The 22,601-nt window shown below is 37.8% G+C and overlaps 3 protein-coding genes across 3 annotated transcripts; 2 read left to right on the forward strand and 1 right to left on the reverse strand.

Moving 5' to 3' along the window:
- The first annotated feature begins 9,681 nt into the window (after positions 1-9,681).
- LOC132911891 (trafficking protein particle complex subunit 1) lies at positions 9,682-11,677 on the forward strand. The gene is made up of 3 exons (XM_060968910.1): positions 9,682-9,958; positions 10,182-10,391; positions 10,488-11,677. Exons 1-3 carry the CDS (start codon positions 9,860-9,862, stop codon positions 10,611-10,613), a joined length of 435 nt encoding a protein of 144 aa, XP_060824893.1. The 5' UTR covers positions 9,682-9,859; the 3' UTR covers positions 10,614-11,677.
- Positions 11,678-13,324: 1,647 nt separating this feature from the next.
- Positions 13,325-22,540, reverse strand: LOC132911882 (E3 ubiquitin-protein ligase RNF19A-like). The gene is made up of 13 exons (XM_060968889.1): positions 22,374-22,540; positions 20,777-21,003; positions 20,551-20,693; positions 20,239-20,428; positions 19,834-20,145; positions 19,601-19,745; positions 19,370-19,506; positions 19,156-19,253; positions 14,787-14,985; positions 14,501-14,696; positions 14,263-14,428; positions 13,810-14,183; positions 13,325-13,649 (listed from the first exon to the last, which is right to left on the reverse strand). The coding sequence occupies exons 2-13, from the start codon at positions 20,937-20,939 to the stop codon at positions 13,406-13,408; spliced, it is 2,367 nt and encodes a 788-aa protein (XP_060824872.1). The 5' UTR covers positions 20,940-21,003; positions 22,374-22,540; the 3' UTR covers positions 13,325-13,405.
- Positions 15,859-18,897, forward strand: LOC132911889 (uncharacterized). Its single transcript, XM_060968908.1, has 3 exons — positions 15,859-16,827; positions 17,008-17,223; positions 17,321-18,897. The coding sequence occupies exons 1-3, from the start codon at positions 16,678-16,680 to the stop codon at positions 18,272-18,274; spliced, it is 1,320 nt and encodes a 439-aa protein (XP_060824891.1). The 5' UTR covers positions 15,859-16,677; the 3' UTR covers positions 18,275-18,897.
- Positions 22,541-22,601: the final 61 nt, after the last annotated feature.

Raw genomic sequence — 22,601 nt, forward strand, 5'->3', positions numbered from 1 at the left:
TTCTTTGGGTAAGATGGTCGCCAGATGTCGATGCATCATTCACAATATGTTCAGATAGCCTGAGGAACCACCAATATAGAAATTAACCAATTAACAGCAACGTCTATTTCCCTCACCCTCCGAGCGGAGGCTTTCCTCGACGAATCCTATGATTTCGTGCCCTTAAGCACACCCCATCATAGTTTTTCTCTGCAACGTCGTCGCGACGGAAAGTCATTCCCTTTCTTGCAGTCTCATTAGCCAGTTGCCTAGTGTGTTTGTACGATCGATGAATAATCCACGTTTCAACAAAGAGCTAATCAAGCAATCCTCGTATCACGAAAAGTGAGTCGAGTTCGACTTAGACTTTGAAGCAAAGTATATTCGTTATCCCGTGGACCGTGGATTCGCTATATCGAACCTAGGGCCATTGTCATTAGCGTCCAGTTACCGCGTCCGCTTGTCAATCTCGTATCAGCCATATTTGTGTAATAAACATCTGTGCGACAACCATGAACAACACTGGTGAAGACTCATTAAACGCCCCTAACGCCAACCCGACATATATATATATATATATATATATATATATATGTCGGAGATGAAAGGACACCGGGCCCCCCCGTTGGAATTATTTGGAAAAGCCCGAATACTGTAGCATTTACGAAATAACCCAGACGCAGTCATTCGAAACTTGAGACAATGAGTTTAGGCTCGAGGCGACAACCGGTCGCCGAGCGTAGCCACGGTCGCGGGATGAACGTTTCACATAACAGAGACATAAAGTAACATAGCTTTCCTTTAAAGAATTGGCAGTACAGACACTTGACAATAAGACATTCCAACAGCCCCGCAGCTCGCCACACACAAACCCCATTCTTTGGGCCAGATGATCGCCAGATGCCGATGCATCGTTTACAGTTTATGTTCAGATAACCTGAGGAACCGTTACAAATCTTAGGACTTAGTTAACTAAAGTCCTTCAGATTGACAAACAGTCTTTGTTCCATCAGCCTGTAAATCTGTCACCTATTGCGGGAAGTTACGGGAAAGCCTGATTTGGTCACGTACGACGTTGCCTGCTAGGAACTCTCTCTCTAGGGCGGCTAGCATCCTTTTCCAACCGCCAACATAGAAATTGACCAATTAACAGCAGCGCCTATTTCCCTCACCCTCCGAGTGGTGGCTTTCTTTGACGAATCCGATGATCTCGTGCCCTTAGGCACACCCCGTCATAGTTTTCCTCTGCAGCGTCGTCGCGACGGAAAGTCATTCTTTTCTGGCAATCCGATTAGCTAAGAGTCAATCAAGCGTTCCTAGTATCACGAGTAGTAAGTTGAGTCCGACTTAGACTTTGAAGAAAAGTATATTCGTTATCCCGTTGACCGTGGATTCGCTATATCGAACCTAGGGCCATTGTCATTAGCGTCCAGCTACCGCGTCCGATTGTCAATCTTGTATCAGCCATACTTGTGTAATAAATATCTGTGCGACAACCATGAACAACACTGGTGAAGATTCATTATACGCCCCTGCCGTCAACCCGACATCAGAAGTGGGATCACCACCGTCTACAATTACCGAGCAGCTTCTGGCCATCGTGAGTCAATTGAAAGAGCAAGAGGCGGGTGCGGAACCTAAGGAAGTATCACCACCGTTCTTCATCACCTGAGTCTGCGCGACGAACGTGTCGAGAAACTAGCGCTTACAAGCGACATCAAGACTCTGGACCAATTTTTGACGGAAATGAATGCTTTCCACTACGCGAAGAAGAGGCTGGCGCCTTCGTCAGGAAATCCATCAACGGGCCCCGAAGTTAAACGGCAGAAGCTACCTGACCCCCGGATCAAGTGTCGTCACTGTGGTATTCCCGGGCATAAGATAGCGGAGTGTCGTACGAGAATGAGAACCGAGAGACAGGAGACTGCACGACGCCAGGAGAAAAGCCGACCGGCTGGATCGCCCAAGGTGTCATGCTTCAAGTGTCGCGGAGAGAGCCACATCGCACCCAACTGCCCGCTGCAGCAGAAAGCAAATCGCAACCCCGATAACGAACGTCGAGTCAACTCCTGCGTGGTGGAGTCTTCAACTGGTAACTTAAGCCATCTGGGTGAGTCGTTCTCGTTTTATTTCGATTCTGGAGCCGAATGTTCGCTAATCAAAGAGTCCGTAGCCTCGAAATTTTCCGGCAAAAGAACGACCGACGTAGTAGTAATGCGAGGGATAGGAAATCACCGTATTAATTGCACGTCTCAAATTGCATCCATAGTACGTATTAATGGTTTTGCGTTGGAAATAATTTTTCACATCCTTGCCGACGGCTATCTAAATTACGACATCATGATAGGCCGCGAAATTTTGAGCCAAGGTTTTAACGTAAATATTACCCAAAATAGCCTCAGTATCTGCAGGGCAAAAGCTGCCAATGTTTACAATATAACCGCCGAAAGTAAAATCGATATTAATGGGGTCGACACCGAGGTGTTCGGTAAAGACAAAGACCGATTGATCTCCATCCTCGAAGAATTCAAAAGTTCATTTATTACGGGTTTCCCGCGTGCACGTGTAAATACGGGACAGTTAGAGATACGTCTGATCGATCCTAATATCACCGTACAAAGAAGCCCCTACAGGCTTAGCGAGGCAGAGCGAAGCATAGTGCGCGAACGAATAAGCGAATTAATTAAGGCAGAAATCATAAGGCCTAGTAACTCACCGTTCGCGAGCCCTATGTTACTCGTAAAGAAGAAGGACGGCTCGGATAGGTTGTGCGTAGATTTTCGAGAGCTAAACAAAAATACGGTCGCGGACCGATATCCTCTACCTCTTATCGCGGATCAAATCGCGAGATTGCAAAGGGCGAAGTACTTCATTAGCCTCGACATGGCCAGCGGGTTCCATCAAATCCCCATTCACCCCAATTCGACAGAATACACAGCGTTTGTCACCCCCGACGGGCAATACGAGTATACGACGATGCCGTTTGGATTGAAAAACGCACCGTCCGTTTTCCAGAGGGCTATTCTCAATGCCTTGGGCGGCCTCGCCCACTCGTACGTCGTTGTCTACCTGGATGACGTCCTAATCATCGCTGAATCGGTAGACCAGGCTCTAGAAAGATTACGCATCGTACTAGGTACCCTCGTAAACGCCGGGTTCTCCTTCAATTTTTCGAAGTGTTCCTTTCTCAAGACGTCTGTACTTTATCTCGGGTACGTAGTTCATAACGGAGAAGTTCGCCCAAATCCGGGTAAAATACAAGCCTTGAGTTCTCTACCGGCACCAACGACCGTCGCTCAACTTAGGCAGTTCATAGGTTTAGCCTCCTATTTCCGAAAATTCGTCCCTAAATTTTCACAGGTAATGAAACCATTGTACGCACTTACCTCCGGTATTAAAAACCTAACTTGGACAGGTAGACACGAAACCATAAGGCAAAAAAAAATAATTTCCATCCTGACCAACGAGCCGGTGTTGATGATATTTGACCCGAATTACCCGATAGAATTACATACTGACGCTAGTTCGGACGGATACGGCGCTATTTTAATGCACAAAATCGACGGCAGAAACCGAGTAATAGAATATTACAGTAAGAGAACGAGCCCCGCGGAATCCAGATATCATTCATATGAACTAGAGACCCTGGCAGTTGTAAACGCCGTTAAACAGTTTCGCCACTATTTACACGGACGGGAATTTTTCGTTGTCACTGATTGTAACTTGTTAAAAGCAGCTCGTAATAAAGTAAGTCTAAGTGACAGGGTTCATAGGTGGTGGGCTTACTTGCAAACTTTCACTTTCGACATTATGTACCGAGAAGGCAAACGAATGGCCCACGTAGATTTCTTCTCGCGTAATCCTGTAGACACCGACCGCGCCCCCACCAACAAGATCGAAGAAAAGAAAATTAATCTGGCCGAAATCTCGGAAGATTGGCTACTAGCGGAACAACGTCGCGACCCTCAAATTTCTGAAATCGTCAACAAACTGCGAAACGACGAGCTCGCGGAAGACATTGCGAGTACGTATGAGTTACGATCCGGTACCCTTTACCGTAAAATACAAAGGAGAGGCAAGACCCTCTGCCTGCCCATCGTACCAAGAGGGTTTAGGTGGTCCGTCATTAACCACATACACCAGTCAATTATGCACTTAGGTTGGGATAAAACGCTCGAGAAACTGTACGAGTATTACTGGTTCGAAGGGATGGCGAAATATGTTCGCAAATTCATAGAGAACTGTCATGCTTGTCAGATTTCTAAGGCGAATTCAGGCAAAGTGCAAGTTGAATTACATCCCATATCTAAGACCAGCATACCTTGGCATACCATTCACGTAGACATAACGGGAAAGCTGAGCGGCAAAAACGACTCGAAAGAATACGTCATTGTCCTGATCGATGCCTTTACCAAATTTGTATACTTACACCACACTCGTAAAATAGACTCACTTAGCACCGTTAAGGCACTTAAGTCCGCCATATTTCTATTCGGCAGTCCCTCTCGGATAATAGCGGATCAAGGGCGATGTTTCACCGGCAAAGAATTTCAAGATTTTTGTCGGGATAAACAAATTAAACTCCACCTAATAGCAACCGGTGCTAGTAGAGCGAATGGACAGGTAGAGCGTACTATTGGTACATTAAAGAATATGTTTACAACGGTAGAAACGACCGGGCGATCATGGCAAGACGCGATCGGCGAAATACAGTTAGCTTTAAATTGCACCACTCATCGTGTGACTAAATTGAGTCCGCTAGAATTATTAATTGGTAAAACAGCGAGACCCTACGGGTTACTACTATCTGAAAATACCGAAGAAAAGGAAATAGATATCTGCAACGTAAGACAACAGGCCATACGAAATATGGAAGATAGCGCTAAGTATGATAAGGAAAGATTCGATAAAACGAAAGCCAAAGTAGTTAAATTCAATCTCGGTGACTTTGTATTAAAGAAAAACGAGGAAAGGAACCAAACGAAACTCGATCCGAAATTTAGCGGTCCATTTGTGATAGCGGAAATTTTGGAAGGAGATAGGTACATTTTAAAAACACTAGACGGCAAACGGTCATATAAATACAGCCATGATAGGTTAAAGAAAATGCCAGATAGTCGCGTTCCTATTGAGTTGGACGTCTGCGGTGATGACGAGAACAGTGACCATGACGATGCGGGTACCTCGGTCCCAGAGGATCATGCTGACCACAGCACTTAGCAGAAAGAGTTTGCATATGCCAGTGTGGCGATATGGCAAAGGACAATGTCTTCATACATGTCCAGTGCGGTAATCAGGTGTCGGATCGAACATAGTGGCTCACATACGCTTACGGGGGGCATACGGCCCAAACAAAGTAAGTGCGGGATCAACACACCGTTACCGAATTCGATTCAAGTATCGTTAACACTACGGAGATAACATCTAACATAGTGTTTGAACAAAAGCTCAGTGTGGTATCATGATCCAGAGAACTGAGGGCCGTCCAGGTGCGAGATCGAGAATGGTCCATCATGTCATTACGCCCAGACTGATGATTCACAAAATGCGACTAGCACTTCGAATATCAATCGTAACGTTACGGATTTCCACTCCCTTTTAACTCTTTCGTTATCAAACGTCCGACCAGAATTTTTGCTGTCAAACTGGACCCTTGACCTATTTTGACACTAAACTAAATTGTAAATAACGACAGTTATACCGAATCTAACATTGGGGAAACCCAATATTCTAGATACACCCGAGGACGTGTGATAGTCAGGATGGCCGTGTCGGAGATGAAAGGACACCGGGCCCCCCCGTTGGAATTATTTGGAAAAGCCCGAATACTGTAGCATTTACGAAATAACCCAGACGCAGTCATTCGAAACTTGAGACAATGAGTTTAGGCTCGAGGCGACAACCGGTCGCCGAGCGTAGCCACGGTCGCGGGATGAACGTTTCACATAACAGAGACATAAAGTAACATAGCTTTCCTTTAAAGAATTGGCAGTACAGACACTTGACAATAAGACATTCCAACAGCCCCGCAGCTCGCCACACACAAACCCCATTCTTTGGGCCAGATGATCGCCAGATGCCGATGCATCGTTTACAGTTTATGTTCAGATAACCTGAGGAACCGTTACAAATCTTAGGACTTAGTTAACTAAAGTCCTTCAGATTGACAAACAGTCTTTGTTCCATCAGCCTGTAAATCTGTCACCTATTGCGGGAAGTTACGGGAAAGCCTGATTTGGTCACGTACGACGTTGCCTGCTAGGAACTCTCTCTCTAGGGCGGCTAGCATCCTTTTCCAACCGCCAACATAGAAATTGACCAATTAACAGCAGCGCCTATTTCCCTCACCCTCCGAGTGGTGGCTTTCTTTGACGAATCCGATGATCTCGTGCCCTTAGGCACACCCCGTCATAGTTTTCCTCTGCAGCGTCGTCGCGACGGAAAGTCATTCTTTTCTGGCAATCCGATTAGCTAAGAGTCAATCAAGCGTTCCTAGTATCACGAGTAGTAAGTTGAGTCCGACTTAGACTTTGAAGAAAAGTATATTCGTTATCCCGTTGACCGTGGATTCGCTATATCGAACCTAGGGCCATTGTCATTAGCGTCCAGCTACCGCGTCCGATTGTCAATCTTGTATCAGCCATACTTGTGTAATAAATATCTGTGCGACAACCATGAACAACACTGGTGAAGATTCATTATACGCCCCTGCCGTCAACCCGACATCAGAAGTGGGATCACCACCGTCTACAATTACCGAGCAGCTTCTGGCCATCGTGAGTCAATTGAAAGAGCAAGAGGCGGGTGCGGAACCTAAGGAAGTATCACCACCGTTCTTCATCACCTGAGTCTGCGCGACGAACGTGTCGAGAAACTAGCGCTTACAAGCGACATCAAGACTCTGGACCAATTTTTGACGGAAATGAATGCTTTCCACTACGCGAAGAAGAGGCTGGCGCCTTCGTCAGGAAATCCATCAACGGGCCCCGAAGTTAAACGGCAGAAGCTACCTGACCCCCGGATCAAGTGTCGTCACTGTGGTATTCCCGGGCATAAGATAGCGGAGTGTCGTACGAGAATGAGAACCGAGAGACAGGAGACTGCACGACGCCAGGAGAAAAGCCGACCGGCTGGATCGCCCAAGGTGTCATGCTTCAAGTGTCGCGGAGAGAGCCACATCGCACCCAACTGCCCGCTGCAGCAGAAAGCAAATCGCAACCCCGATAACGAACGTCGAGTCAACTCCTGCGTGGTGGAGTCTTCAACTGGTAACTTAAGCCATCTGGGTGAGTCGTTCTCGTTTTATTTCGATTCTGGAGCCGAATGTTCGCTAATCAAAGAGTCCGTAGCCTCGAAATTTTCCGGCAAAAGAACGACCGACGTAGTAGTAATGCGAGGGATAGGAAATCACCGTATTAATTGCACGTCTCAAATTGCATCCATAGTACGTATTAATGGTTTTGCGTTGGAAATAATTTTTCACATCCTTGCCGACGGCTATCTAAATTACGACATCATGATAGGCCGCGAAATTTTGAGCCAAGGTTTTAACGTAAATATTACCCAAAATAGCCTCAGTATCTGCAGGGCAAAAGCTGCCAATGTTTACAATATAACCGCCGAAAGTAAAATCGATATTAATGGGGTCGACACCGAGGTGTTCGGTAAAGACAAAGACCGATTGATCTCCATCCTCGAAGAATTCAAAAGTTCATTTATTACGGGTTTCCCGCGTGCACGTGTAAATACGGGACAGTTAGAGATACGTCTGATCGATCCTAATATCACCGTACAAAGAAGCCCCTACAGGCTTAGCGAGGCAGAGCGAAGCATAGTGCGCGAACGAATAAGCGAATTAATTAAGGCAGAAATCATAAGGCCTAGTAACTCACCGTTCGCGAGCCCTATGTTACTCGTAAAGAAGAAGGACGGCTCGGATAGGTTGTGCGTAGATTTTCGAGAGCTAAACAAAAATACGGTCGCGGACCGATATCCTCTACCTCTTATCGCGGATCAAATCGCGAGATTGCAAAGGGCGAAGTACTTCATTAGCCTCGACATGGCCAGCGGGTTCCATCAAATCCCCATTCACCCCAATTCGACAGAATACACAGCGTTTGTCACCCCCGACGGGCAATACGAGTATACGACGATGCCGTTTGGATTGAAAAACGCACCGTCCGTTTTCCAGAGGGCTATTCTCAATGCCTTGGGCGGCCTCGCCCACTCGTACGTCGTTGTCTACCTGGATGACGTCCTAATCATCGCTGAATCGGTAGACCAGGCTCTAGAAAGATTACGCATCGTACTAGGTACCCTCGTAAACGCCGGGTTCTCCTTCAATTTTTCGAAGTGTTCCTTTCTCAAGACGTCTGTACTTTATCTCGGGTACGTAGTTCATAACGGAGAAGTTCGCCCAAATCCGGGTAAAATACAAGCCTTGAGTTCTCTACCGGCACCAACGACCGTCGCTCAACTTAGGCAGTTCATAGGTTTAGCCTCCTATTTCCGAAAATTCGTCCCTAAATTTTCACAGGTAATGAAACCATTGTACGCACTTACCTCCGGTATTAAAAACCTAACTTGGACAGGTAGACACGAAACCATAAGGCAAAAAAAAATAATTTCCATCCTGACCAACGAGCCGGTGTTGATGATATTTGACCCGAATTACCCGATAGAATTACATACTGACGCTAGTTCGGACGGATACGGCGCTATTTTAATGCACAAAATCGACGGCAGAAACCGAGTAATAGAATATTACAGTAAGAGAACGAGCCCCGCGGAATCCAGATATCATTCATATGAACTAGAGACCCTGGCAGTTGTAAACGCCGTTAAACAGTTTCGCCACTATTTACACGGACGGGAATTTTTCGTTGTCACTGATTGTAACTTGTTAAAAGCAGCTCGTAATAAAGTAAGTCTAAGTGACAGGGTTCATAGGTGGTGGGCTTACTTGCAAACTTTCACTTTCGACATTATGTACCGAGAAGGCAAACGAATGGCCCACGTAGATTTCTTCTCGCGTAATCCTGTAGACACCGACCGCGCCCCCACCAACAAGATCGAAGAAAAGAAAATTAATCTGGCCGAAATCTCGGAAGATTGGCTACTAGCGGAACAACGTCGCGACCCTCAAATTAGACACAGAGTTATCTCAGGGTGCCTTTAGTTCTTTACGAACGTCTATAATTTCAACTTGTCTCTATTTGCTCAATGTCAAAAAAGTAGAATTAAGAAATAAATAGAATATTTAACTATTGATAAGAACTTATATTTAACATCCTATATTTAATAATAAAGGATATAAGACTAACAAAATTGTTACAAATCTTATATGCTACGATAAATATTAGTGTAATATAATGTAATGTAATATAATTACATTATTAGTGAGTGACGCTAAAACGCACACGAGTTCGTAGAGGCTAGTCTGCGTGGGGGTGTAACTTCCCCTTTTATAGGTGCTGATATCAGGAGTGATACAGGGCTCGCGTTCGTATACCTCGGGTGTCAAATACGGAACAGCATTAGAAACAAAAGTCCATAATTACATCGGTAAAACAGTAAGTCTTCGGTACGCCGACATCACAAATGTCACGTTTATTTTATACCTCGTCGGTAATATAATTATTGTCGAATTTCCTTTGATATGTTTTCTATGTTCGCCGTAGGAAATCGCAGAGGGCGTAAGAAACACTCTCTGATTTTTTTACAAGTCGGCGTTTCATAACCTGAGATGCAAAGCTGCATTTAATGTCACTTCTATCCTGTTTTTCATCAATGGATACCTCACTATGCTATCGTCGATAATTAATTGATTGAATATTGTCATTTTAACAGCAAAACAAAATACACAACTGTCAGCAAAATTATGACAATTCATAATTTATATATATTTTCCAAAAATGGAACATTACTGTATTATGCAGAATGGAATAGGTTGAATAAATCTGGAATCACAAAAGGAGAGGTATGTATGAATAACTATAACAGAATTGTTATTTTAAAGTTATAAAACATATGCCGTTTCTAACCTCTCCAAGTGTAACCTATTTTATAAAAATCACTAACAATTACTTATTTCGTACCCTTTTTTAAATTAATTCATTTAAAACGTTTTTTGTTTTCATTTATGTATAATATATAATCTTTTTTTCTAAGAAATATACATTGTAAAATTGCACAAAATTTAGGAAGCAAAATTAATGTATGGGATGTTATTTTCTATAAAATCATTTGTAAGTAAAATATCACCATTGGATCCAAAAGAAGGATTTTTATATTATAAAACTAGTAAATATACATTGCATTATTTGGAAACTCCGTCTGGATTAAAATTTGTGTTAAACACTGATAATGTTACACAAAATGCTAGAGAATTATTACAACAACTATATAGAGAGGTGAGTAATCCAACGTTGCATATTCTAGTGTTATATTGCTGTAGAGTATTTTGGCAGACTAAAAATCTCCAATGATATAATTAATTTTTTTTGCAGGTCTATTTAGAATATGTTGTGAAAAATCCTCTATGTCAATTAAATGAACCTATTCAAAGTGAACTGTTTAAACTACATGTTGATAAATTATTTACAGGATCTCCATTCTTTGGTAGATCAATGTAAAATTTTTTATATTATATTAATAAGTATAATATACTTGAATATAAAAATGTTTAGTGATATTATATAAATTTAATTTCATATTACACGCAATTATTTGTTATTAACAACTAGTTAATACTAGTATACATTAATGGAAGTGCAAAAAACTAAATAAAAATATCATATACCATAAAAATATTCTTATAATTTAAATGAATATACAACTTACATTACATTTTGTTATATTTACGAATTTACATTTATCATAACAGAAACAACTATTTAAACAATATATTTTTGTAATACACTGAAAAATATACAATAACTAGTAGAATTTGAAGAAATTAATACTTGTAAAAGCATAAGTTACTTTTGTAGATTCCTTTAAATTATTTGTATTAACATATTAATGTATTAAAATTGCACCGCTTTTTTGTATCAACGAAATGTACTTTTTAATTTATATATTTAAATTATTATTTAAAATACGTAAAAATATTGGTAAAAATGCATACTTTTAAAAATGTTCCTACATTAAACTTGCCTTTTTATATATGTATATATTTCGTACCACATACCAGTACTCTAGGACATACTTGTAGGAATATGCCTTATTTAACTAAAACATTTATTATTATTAATATATGAAGATTATATGGCAGCTTATGTCATATTTCACAATTCGGTTTTTTAGGTCCATGTATCCATCTTTTTTTACATATATAATGTCTTTCATACAATTCTCGTCCGGACGTATGACATTAGCTTATCCAAATATTAGCAAAGTTATTAGTTACACACAAAAAACATATATACTGGGACATTAATTTTACACAATTATATACACATATTTAAGTTCTGCAGAACTTAGAATAAAAAATATACGAAAGGCAAAATTGTTAAAAAATGATTACGATGTTCCTTACACTGATCGTTAATGATTTATGTTTAACATTACATAAATGTAAATATCTATATCGGCAAGAAATCAAAGCTTTTGACATGCCTAACAAAGCACCCGATATTAACACATATAATTCAGTGAGATTAATAATAAATAAATATAAACTGAAGATAATAAACTACCATACCTCTTTTTATATTAATATTCATTTTTTCCCCTAAAACTGTGTAACATTCACTGTCAAGGCATATTCATTGCCTTTAATTGCATACATTACATTATGTGTATTTTCATATATCGAAGGACATTTAGAAAATATTCGTGTACAAAGGTTCTTATGATACTTATACATCTGAAAATATGACTGACAAATGAAGAAGTGTTTCATGCATGGAAAATAATAATTGTTGCTTGACATAAAATGCAACTAAAAGGCATAATAATAATTTTTCCATAATGTTTTATACAGTTATCCTATTTTATATCACGTGAAAATTTTATTTCTTTTGAGGAATTCCGTCATAGAAAAATTTTAACGAATTCGATACGTTCTATATGTGAGCGCTGTTTTGTGTACGAGAATGTAATTTTTTCGCATATAACAATATTCTAAAAAAAACATTGGCACAAAATGAAAATTATCCATGTTAAATTAATTAGCAACTTTTGTTTTATAAATTGAGGCCTGATTGTATATATATAACTATACACACATACGTACATTGCACATATTTATACGCACGCACTTCTGAAACATGAATGCAATACGCTTCGCCATGCAAAGTTGCTCTTAATTTGTTCCCTCTATTGCATTCATAATACGTTTATACATGGTGTGCATAAATATAGTAAATTCGGCATTACTGCACGCATATGGTGTACACTTAAATACATATATACACATATACAGTAACAAACGAAAGTGTAAATGTTACACTATTCTTATAGAGAAATGATATACATTTTTTAATCAATTCACAAAAATTAGATAATTATAATTACAAATTAAATCTAGTACACAAAATGTGATATCATATTTTTATTTATATTAACAACATACTATATTCAAAAAGATATAAAGTTGGTCCAATTTGTATTTACTATTTTGGGTACTCCGTCAAAAGTGAATAGAATAGCAATGATTGATAAAGGAATGCAAAAATAAAAAGTCACACTAAGTTTAAAAAAATAAATGAAAAACAAGTCAATTTAAATAAGACGGAAAGTCATGATTCACAAAAAATTAGTAGCTTAACAATATAGCGACCCAAAACATATGACAAATTATTAACAAATTATTTACGTTTAAGTCAAATTTTTTATAGTATGAAAAATATAAATTCCATTGAAAATTTGTGATTAGTTATTTAAAAAAAATCTAGCAGGATATTAAAACACACTCTCAGGTATTCATGAGAAGTAGCATAATTTAATAAATATGCCACACAAATTAAAATTATTAATAAGAAACAACGAAAAATTAATTAAAAATTCTAATTTTAAAAACGTTATCCAACTGCAAAATTATAAATATTGCATCAAAATAATATTGCAATTAAAAAAATATTGCATTCACAAAAATATAAAATTAAAAGAATTGAGGAAACATGTAGTTAATTGATATTACAATTTCTAGTATAAATAATAAGCTTTGAATTAAAATTAAAATAGAAATCAATTTCAATTATTTAGTATAAATGAAAAAATAAAGTTTTGTATTTTAGTTAGCTGATTCAATTTGTAATTGTAATTGCCTAATCCTTATCAATCAGTTGAGGACTTGTATCGTTTCCTTATAAAACTAGCGTGTTTACATTTTTGCTTGCCACTGTATGTGAATACGCATCTATGTGTCTTGTATTTAAAGGACGCATGTACATTATTACATAAATGCTCAGTCTTTGTTCCTTTAAGAGTGTAAATCTTCTTTCATATTATTTATGTTACAGCCTTTGTCAGAAGGCGTGAAGAAACGAGCACCGTTATTCTGTACCACTACAGGAGACGGTTCTTCTATCACCGACAATCGCTTCTCGCGATCTGTAGATGTTGTAGAATTATGAAAGAAGACATTTCTCAAAGTGGCAACGTTAACCCGTTCCCATGATACATTGTCATCTGCCGAATCAGCCTTTGATTCATTGTTAGAATTCCTGAAAAAGTAAATGGATATTATACATGTAAAAATATTGTAGTTCTCAAAATCTTCTAATTAACCCAGTGCCTTATAATATTAAAACGAAAAGATCGTAAATATTCAAGAACATCGAAAAGCAGTGAGTTAAATTTTGAAAAATCTAAATTTTGTCATACTTTGTACTCTTTTGAGTATTTGCGTCTTGTTCTGTTTCTTTAGTACGTTTAGTACGTCTTCCAGAAGTTCGACTATTCACTCCACACGTATTAACAATTCCTTCTTGATCTGCTTCAATGAAACTAACATGATCATCGAATCTGACACGTTCAGAACCTTCGTCTTCTCCACAAACGGTCCAATTACTGGAATCACTGCACTGGCGATCTAACGTCGGCTTGCGCCGAGCACGTTTCGCTAAACCAGGCGCTACTTCTTCAAGGGAACTCAAAGATGTAGCTTGACCTGCTGAATCCATATGACCTCCTGCAACAGAGCTTGTCCCTTGTTCTCCTTCCGTGCTTCTACCACCGCTGATTGAGCTTCCATCCATCTGAACAATCGATATAATTAAAATTCATAACTGAAGTACTGGTCGTTTGCAATAATACTTTTAAAGAAGAGCGAGATACTTTAAAATTTAGAACAGAGCCTGCTAGAGCTCTCGTAGAAGCTGCGCCGTCATCCAAAGCAATAGATGCGTTCACAGATTTTTCTGATAAACTGGTTGCGGCAGATGCTGTTTCGCTACACAAACTGAATCGTTGGGTGGACGTCACATCCGCTTGAACCTCCAATCTATTTTTTAAATATGTGTAACTTATGTGTAACTAATAATTGAAAATTATATAAATACAAAGAGTCTCTTACCTCTGACCTCCTGGTAAAACACTAGAAGCTATACTTCCTGCGAGACTGGTACCAGCAACAGCTACGTTACTGGCACTTTCGCGATCGTTTTCACGACCTAATTTTTCTAAATGACTTCCACTGCCTAATGAAAGGGAAGCTTCTCCTATCGAAGGATTACCGCCGCGATGACTCGCAACATCTATCGATGCTGCATCTACAATAAGGATTATGTTTTGAATTATCTAATTTTCTAAATTACTCAATCTATACTTGATGTTAAAATTTGAATTATTTAGGCATTTACCTCCACCGTTGCGGGCACTCAAAGAACCCATAAGCTCGTTTTCGTCATCGAAATCAAATCGCACCCCTGTACCATTTGTAGAAACACCACAACCTCCGCTTCGACAAAGGGAAACGGGGACTACACCATAAACGTAAAATAATAAAATGGGTACACCAATACCTACGGCCAATCCTGCCAATATGGGTGATACTAAAACCTGTAACGATGATAGATAAATTATGAGCAGCGGCTCTTGTTCAAACTTTTATTGAGACGTACAAAGATTCAAATTTTATAAAGTTTCTATAAGTTAAACTTAAAATCTTATGTATCTATAGAAATAGTAAATTCATAACATAAGAATTTTATGTAAAAAAAAAAAAAATAATATGAAGCAATACAACTCTTTACTCTTGAATTTTGGGGCAGGGGGCTTAATAAATAAAAAAACGTACAATTATTAGATCGGAATTAATTATGAATAGATAAGTAATAATATTAAGAAAACGAAAAGATACGTTTAATTACGTAAAGTTACGCGATAAAATTGCCATTAAGTATCGGCTAACAAAAATGTAAAAGCTGCAACTGTATCGAAAACTTCGAACTACAGTTGATCTAGTATTGTGCGGTTTTAAGCTGCCGGAAGTTTCTGTATATACGGTGCATAATTAACACAGTAATTAAGGGAATGTTTTATATGTACTTCATAAGTCCCTTTCAATGTATGCTCATGAAAATAGGAAAGAACGTAAACCATTAACACGTACCACTTTTTTAGTATAACATACGTATAATATACTGCATTTTTATTTACTACAACTGTAAACAATCATAATAAAAGAAAAATAAAAGGAAATATAGAATTGTCTACTCAAAGGAATTTATTATTTTAATATGTTCTGCATCATGCTTTGCATATTCTCGGGCAATTAATACACATATCACCTTCAAAAACAAAAAAAAAAAAAAAAAAGAAAAAAAGAGAAAAAAGGAAAAGCAATTTCCGATCAACCTATAATCTGTGTTGTATAAAATATACAAAAAATAGTATGAAATACCATTGAAAGTAAAACATGGTAATAATATAAATATATCTCGGGACAATCGTATAAGGTAAGGTGCCATGATGAGGCAAAAGATTACTGGCACACGGTGATCTGTTTTCTAGATTTCCATCGAGCATAGAAGAGAACGCGAGATAGCGGAACAGGAGACAGAGAAAGTGCATGGCGAGCAGAAAGTGTGGGAGGTGCGGAAGGAAGGATATTGATCGCCGCGACGGTAGGAGTGCGCGCATGGGAGATCCTCTCTGTCCCACCCTGCGGCCTGCATCCACCTAGGTGGCTGACGATGGAACGTGCATCGTGTCAGTCGGTACTTTAAGAACCATACTACACCACGATCGCAAAACGGTCTGACAAATCGAGTGTTGGAATCGGGAAGTCGGTCGGTGCTCTGCGCCAAGGGTGTGTCGCGCCGTGGACACTACGAGCCTCGATGAACGGGCGCCGAACTACGCCGGCCCGAACATTCAAGGACCGAACGGCGTAACAGGAAGTAGAAGGGACACGCGACGAATCCATTCATTACTGGTGATTTCACGAAGCCTCCACATACATGACAGACTCGTGCGCTCCGATGTGAACAGTCAAATAGGCACCGTCCTGCATGTGTTACCGTTCACGAGAGTGTACATGTAGTTTATTGGCATTGATTGGGGACAGTAGACACGCGAAACGTTACAACCACGACACACATACATCCCTCATCTGTTTTTTCTTTCCCGTTTTCCTTTCATCGATCCCGCCAACACTGATATCGTCAATCGACTGTCATTAGTGTTAATTGAATAAATAAAAGGAAAGAGAGATTGAGAGAAAGAGATAAAATCAGAAGAAACGAAACCATGGCGAATTGGGACTGGGAAGACACCGACTGGGATTGGGAAGATACGGAAGAATCATCTTGTGGAGAGGAACAGAAGCAGATTATCTCAGAACCAGAGATTGACAAGGAGTGGCTTGGTGGTATCCTAAGGGAATTTCACAAAGAACCGGTTAGTTCGGTAGAAACTATGATTTACAGTTAACAGTTGCCTGTAGCGATTTTTATATTCATCAGGCGTCATTTAAACAGCCTATAAATGCTTTGTTAGCAATGAAAATGCAACACATTTGAAGATGTAGCGTACCAAGTATTCTTGAATTGCTTGCAAATTAACCCGTCATGTACACAGGTCACAATAACCGAATGTAACGTAAGTCCGGGCTGTATGAGTAATGAAAGCGCGCTCAGTGCTATAATTCGTGTTAAAATCAAGTACGTGTTGAACGACACAAATACCACGCAAGACCTGTCACTTATCGTGAAAGAGCTTCCAAAAGATGCGTTCAGTCGTTTCTTTGTTATCGAAGGCCAATTCGATCTTCGGGAAATTAAATTTTACACACAGGTAAGCAATCAATTAATATAATGCTACCATGCTGTTGCTACGTCCATCTTAAATTATTCTATCCGATAAATAATAACTTGGATTCTATTTATATCAGGTCATGCCTGACCTAAAAGAATTTCAAAAGAAGCAACTAGCATCCCAGGAAAATAAATCGGACGAGGAAATCCTTCTGTCAGTTCCAGTCTGCTATCATGCACATTACACACCAGCTGATGAGTCAGACGACAACCCTACAACGCCAGATTCTATTCTCGTACTGCACGATCTTCGCGATTCTGATTTTCGAAATATCAAATTTCGCGAAGGAATGACATACGATCAAACTAAAGTCGCATTAGATGCTATAGCACGCATACACGCGCATTCTCTGGCAATGAAAGTTGTCGAGGGAGAGCCTCTGTCCGAACGTTATCCATTCCTCTTCCAAACAGCAAAGGCAACGGACTCGTATCAACAACTGGTTGAGCGTGGTTTGCCACAACTTGCCAAATTTTTGAAAAGTACGCCAGGATTAGAAGCGATACTGGAGGCTCTACTTGTACTACGACCTAGAACTAAGCATATAATATCTGCACTCCTTGCGCCAGAAGGTCCGTTAGCCTTGATCACGCACACAGATTTCTGGTGTAATAATCTACTTTTCAAGGAAGGACCATCTGGCCTTGAATGCTGCATCCTCGACTGGCAAATGGTTACTTATAGTAGACCGACTAATGACATTGCTCTGTTGATAGTAAGTTCATTGCCAACCGAATTACGTCGCAAACATACAGAAACCTTCCTTGATATCTATTGGGAGGCACTAATTGGGACGTGTTCTCGTCTCGGCGTCGACATTCCGAAAGATTTGGGCTACACAAGAGAAGACTTAAATAAGGACTATAGGCGATCGCAACTCCTCGCTCTCTTACTCTGTATTGGATCTGTAGATGTTGCTTTAGGCGATGCAGATACAGAACAACGCTTGATCGACGTTTTAAAAGACCTTCATAGTGAAGGTGTACTTACAGATGAGACTGCGATTGCTAATAGCGAAAACGACCCTTAGTCAGCATTATTACTGCCTATGATAGTGTTGCAGCGAATTAATACTTCTACGCGAAATGTAAATCGAGAAAGCAAAAGTTATAGAACTGATTGTTCAACAGCTCGATTCGTCTGCCATTGACGTTACGATTGCGAATAACGTAATACATCTCAAGCAACAGGGCTTGTGTCGATAATTATGTAATTGCGGAATCGAAATCACGTTAAAGTTCGTTAACGTGGTGGAAATAGAATTGATGTTAGACTCTTATGTTTAAAAATATTTCGATATTGAATTGTTCTTTCGATATGTACACCTATAATTTAGTAAGGACGTTCAGCAAACAGAATATCAATAAACATTGTATGAAGTTTTAAAATTAAAAGTGACTCGAAATGTAAAAGAATTGCTAATACGTGCCATAACAAATAACAAATTAGGAGTAACATTTTCCTCCACGAGCCAGTTAAATATAACAATCGTTTGATTTGAATTTGTTCTTTTATCAAAATTTCTTCCCGCAATTACTATTACGGCTATACGTCCGACATTCTGTTACTGCTAATTCACATACGCAATAATTATATTATTCCATTTCTTTGTACAAACTATATAAATAAAATATACTTTGATGTTGTCATGAATTTGTACAATGATTTTCAAACATAAAAGTAATTCCTAAGCAATATCCATATATGTGTAAATAAGTAGTTTTATTACGACTAGTTAATAAATTTTTTAATATTTCACTTTGATAGTTTAAAAAAATATCTGTAAATCTACATTAATACTACTTTGTAAGACACTCGATATTTTATCTATCATCTGATGATATTATATATATACACACATTCGAAGAAAATCAATTATGTACAAATATGAAAAATAAGATTTTAACTTACAGATGCAGTTACTCCTCCAACAATAAAAGCATTCCTCTTATGTTTGTTATCTTTCTCGTATCTTGTATATAGCTCCTTTCCCACCCATACTGGAATACCTGTAACAAAACACATATACAAATATAAAGTTAAATAAAATTTTGTCCGAAAGATATGTTTATAAATATATCACATTCAGTTTAACATTAAAATGTGGAAAATATAATGTACGAACCTATAATCATAGCAGGTACAGCTATTCCAGCAGCAAGACCAATTCCAACTGGAGCTCCCACTAAGGTTCCAAGTTGCCAAAGTATCTTCTTTTTTCTAGACCATGGTTTTTTACCCCAAAAGGTACAACCAGAAGGACTGTAATTAAATGAAAAATTGGAAAAATTGAGAATTATAAAAATAATATTTCATAAAAATAAATATGGAGATAAATAACTTAGATAAACTTTACCTTAAATAATGAAGATCACTGATTTCCTTCATGCATAACCAACAAAATTCGGCACCACAAACAGCACAAACCATGTGATTGCAACTACCATCATCCATTTTAACAATAAGGACTTGACACCTTGGACAAGGTTTGACGTCATCTTCTGTGAATACAGTTTATGCAAAAACATGTGTTATCAAGAATTTCAAGATTCACTAATTCTAAAATCTTTAAATATAAAGAACACATACTATGTTGTGAATCACTTTGACTGAAACTGAGAGATGAACTTCGTTCATAGTATTGAGTACGTTGAGCTCTGGCAGCATCACATGTTTGATTAGGATGCCAACGTGCTTTACAATGGTAACAAAAATAAGAATCACATCCTGGTCGTTCACAACGTAATTTTGGGCACGAAGCACAACCACTAGCAATAACTGCAAAGCTGCAATCTGGTGCAGGACACCATCTCGCATCAGGTTCTACAGCAAGAACTCGTCGTACCATAAAATCTTCATATTTTTCCAATTGCGTTTGATCATTTAGGATCATTCGAATATCTATAAAAAAATAAATTCAGTAATAATAGTAATAAATAAGTAGTAAATAATAGTAAGAAGTTTACATCATTTTTATCAGAAAAATGCATTTACCATTTGGGTGAATTGGTTCTGAACATTCAGGACATGCTATGTTAACTCTAGATTCAGAAATTTCAACTTTAAGATATTGTTGATAGCAATCATAACAACTGCGATGATGGCAAGACTGAACAACAGGAAAGAACTCCACTGGCAATTCAGCCAAACATAAAGGACATTCCATTAAACCACTTTCACTACTCTGAAATAATATTTACTTTACAACCTGGATATCATTTAAAATTATCAAAAAATTAATATAATCGAGATCTAATAGAAATTCAATTTTAAAAATTTCATTACAAGTACATATTCTATAAATACCTTTCCGGCAGAAGAAAGTACTGAGCCTTTACTGGAAGCACGTTGTAGATCTATGTTTTGAAATTGAAAATGGCTTGAACCATTACTTACTCTGGCTTCTCCTTTTTCAACATCTGTGATCTTGCCACCAATTGGATCTTTTGCTAAAAAAATAATTCATTCTAAAGAATAATTTATTCTGTATTTTATCTATGATATTTATTTCAGACTAAATGTCATTTCATACTTTTTGTATTTCTGTTACTTGAACTAGGTGTTCTCACAATTCGTCGACCAATAAGTGGACTTGAATATAATAATCGACGTAAAGAAAATCGTGCTAACATTCTTCGTGGTCTAGGGACTGTACTGCTACAGCTTCCAGAACTGTTATCATTTTCTTTAAACATCTTAAATAGTATTATAGGTCACTACTGTCTCATTCTTTGTGTCACGCGATTAAGGTAACTCAATCTGTAGTAAATAATGGGAAAAGAAGTAAATATAATAGGACTTCATATATATCACCATCATATATATCTTCTATCACATATTATACAATGCTTAATATTGAAAAAAAAAAAAAAATGTATATCGTAATACAAACGTATCAAACGTACCGTTTACAAGCGATTATATTTTACGTCACAGGCGCACGTGTAGTATGTATTACATGTTATTATATCGATCGTATTTAAATACACATAAGGTTCTTACGTTTCTAATGTTTTCGAATTAATTATCATAAAAATTATTTTGCACAAAATTTTCAAATAATGAATTATTTATTAATAACGGCCAAAGTATATATTGGATATCGTAACTATATGAAATTCACCGTCAAATGTATAAAACTTTTGTATATTAGTGTAAATCATTTATAATTCATATAAATTTATTAATACGTAACGTTCTCAATAAATTCACTTTACGTTCAATTTTTTATGTACATTTTCTTTACTACTTTCACTAAAAATGGAATTATACAGTCTACCAAAGCGGTTGTCATCAATTACGATTTCTCCACGTTCATGAAGAGCATAAATAATCAGCATTTCGAAATCTTTTATGTATGTACCATGAAATATTTTAGCATGTAAGGTTCGATTACTAGACTTGTACAGTTTAACCTTAACTTAATAAATCATATACCATACTGTTATACGATTATAATTACACTTTATCGAACGTCCGAATCCAAATGTATAAGTTATGTGAATTATGTCCAATTCACATAGCATTTTAAGAAACGATATATAATTTGACATGTAATACACCATACAAATCTCTCTAATAGTATTATAAATCGATTATATATATATATCCCAGATTGTATTAACATGTTAACACATAAGATATAGAAAATTATTTAATACAAGTTTTATACTATATTTTAACTCGATTTATCTAACAAATTTGTAAATTTATGAAAAGATAACCTTTTCCCGAGTATAAATACAGTTATAATTAATGTAAATGTAAATTTAGTAAGAAATGCAAAATAATCGCCATTTGTAATAGCTTAAATGTGTGTTATATATATATTGCACGAATATGTATATACATGTGTATATGTATGTGAATGTATATGTATGTACATACTATAAAATATATATAATGTGTATAATAATTAAACTCTATTTTTTCCCAAACAAAAACATTGTAGTCATTTCAAGTAGAATAAAATACCTTGTTCTTTAAACTAAATAAAAAATGAATACAAAAAAACACATTTGAATTGTATATCGAGAAATCTTATACATAGATGACTAGCATTAATACAGGTGTGAAAAGTCTGTGAGCAAAAACCAACTAATGTCACTTTAAATAACGTATAAACGTACCTGGTTCCTGTTAAACAATACTTTCAAATCTACACCACGTTTAGTAACTAATAGTAGATTCACAATTAGAATTATACACTATTGGTAAGTTTCACCTATTTTGTTGGTTAAGAATGTTCACTTGACACAACAGCTGACGGCTTCTGACTAAAGACTTACCTTACACATAATTTAGATGAGAGAGGCAATGAACGAAATATAGAAATGAACAAACAGCGCCTCTGCCTG

Source organism: Bombus pascuorum, chromosome 11 (genome assembly GCF_905332965.1).
Source record: "Bombus pascuorum chromosome 11, iyBomPasc1.1, whole genome shotgun sequence".
Classification (NCBI taxonomy): domain Eukaryota; kingdom Metazoa; phylum Arthropoda; class Insecta; order Hymenoptera; family Apidae; genus Bombus; species Bombus pascuorum.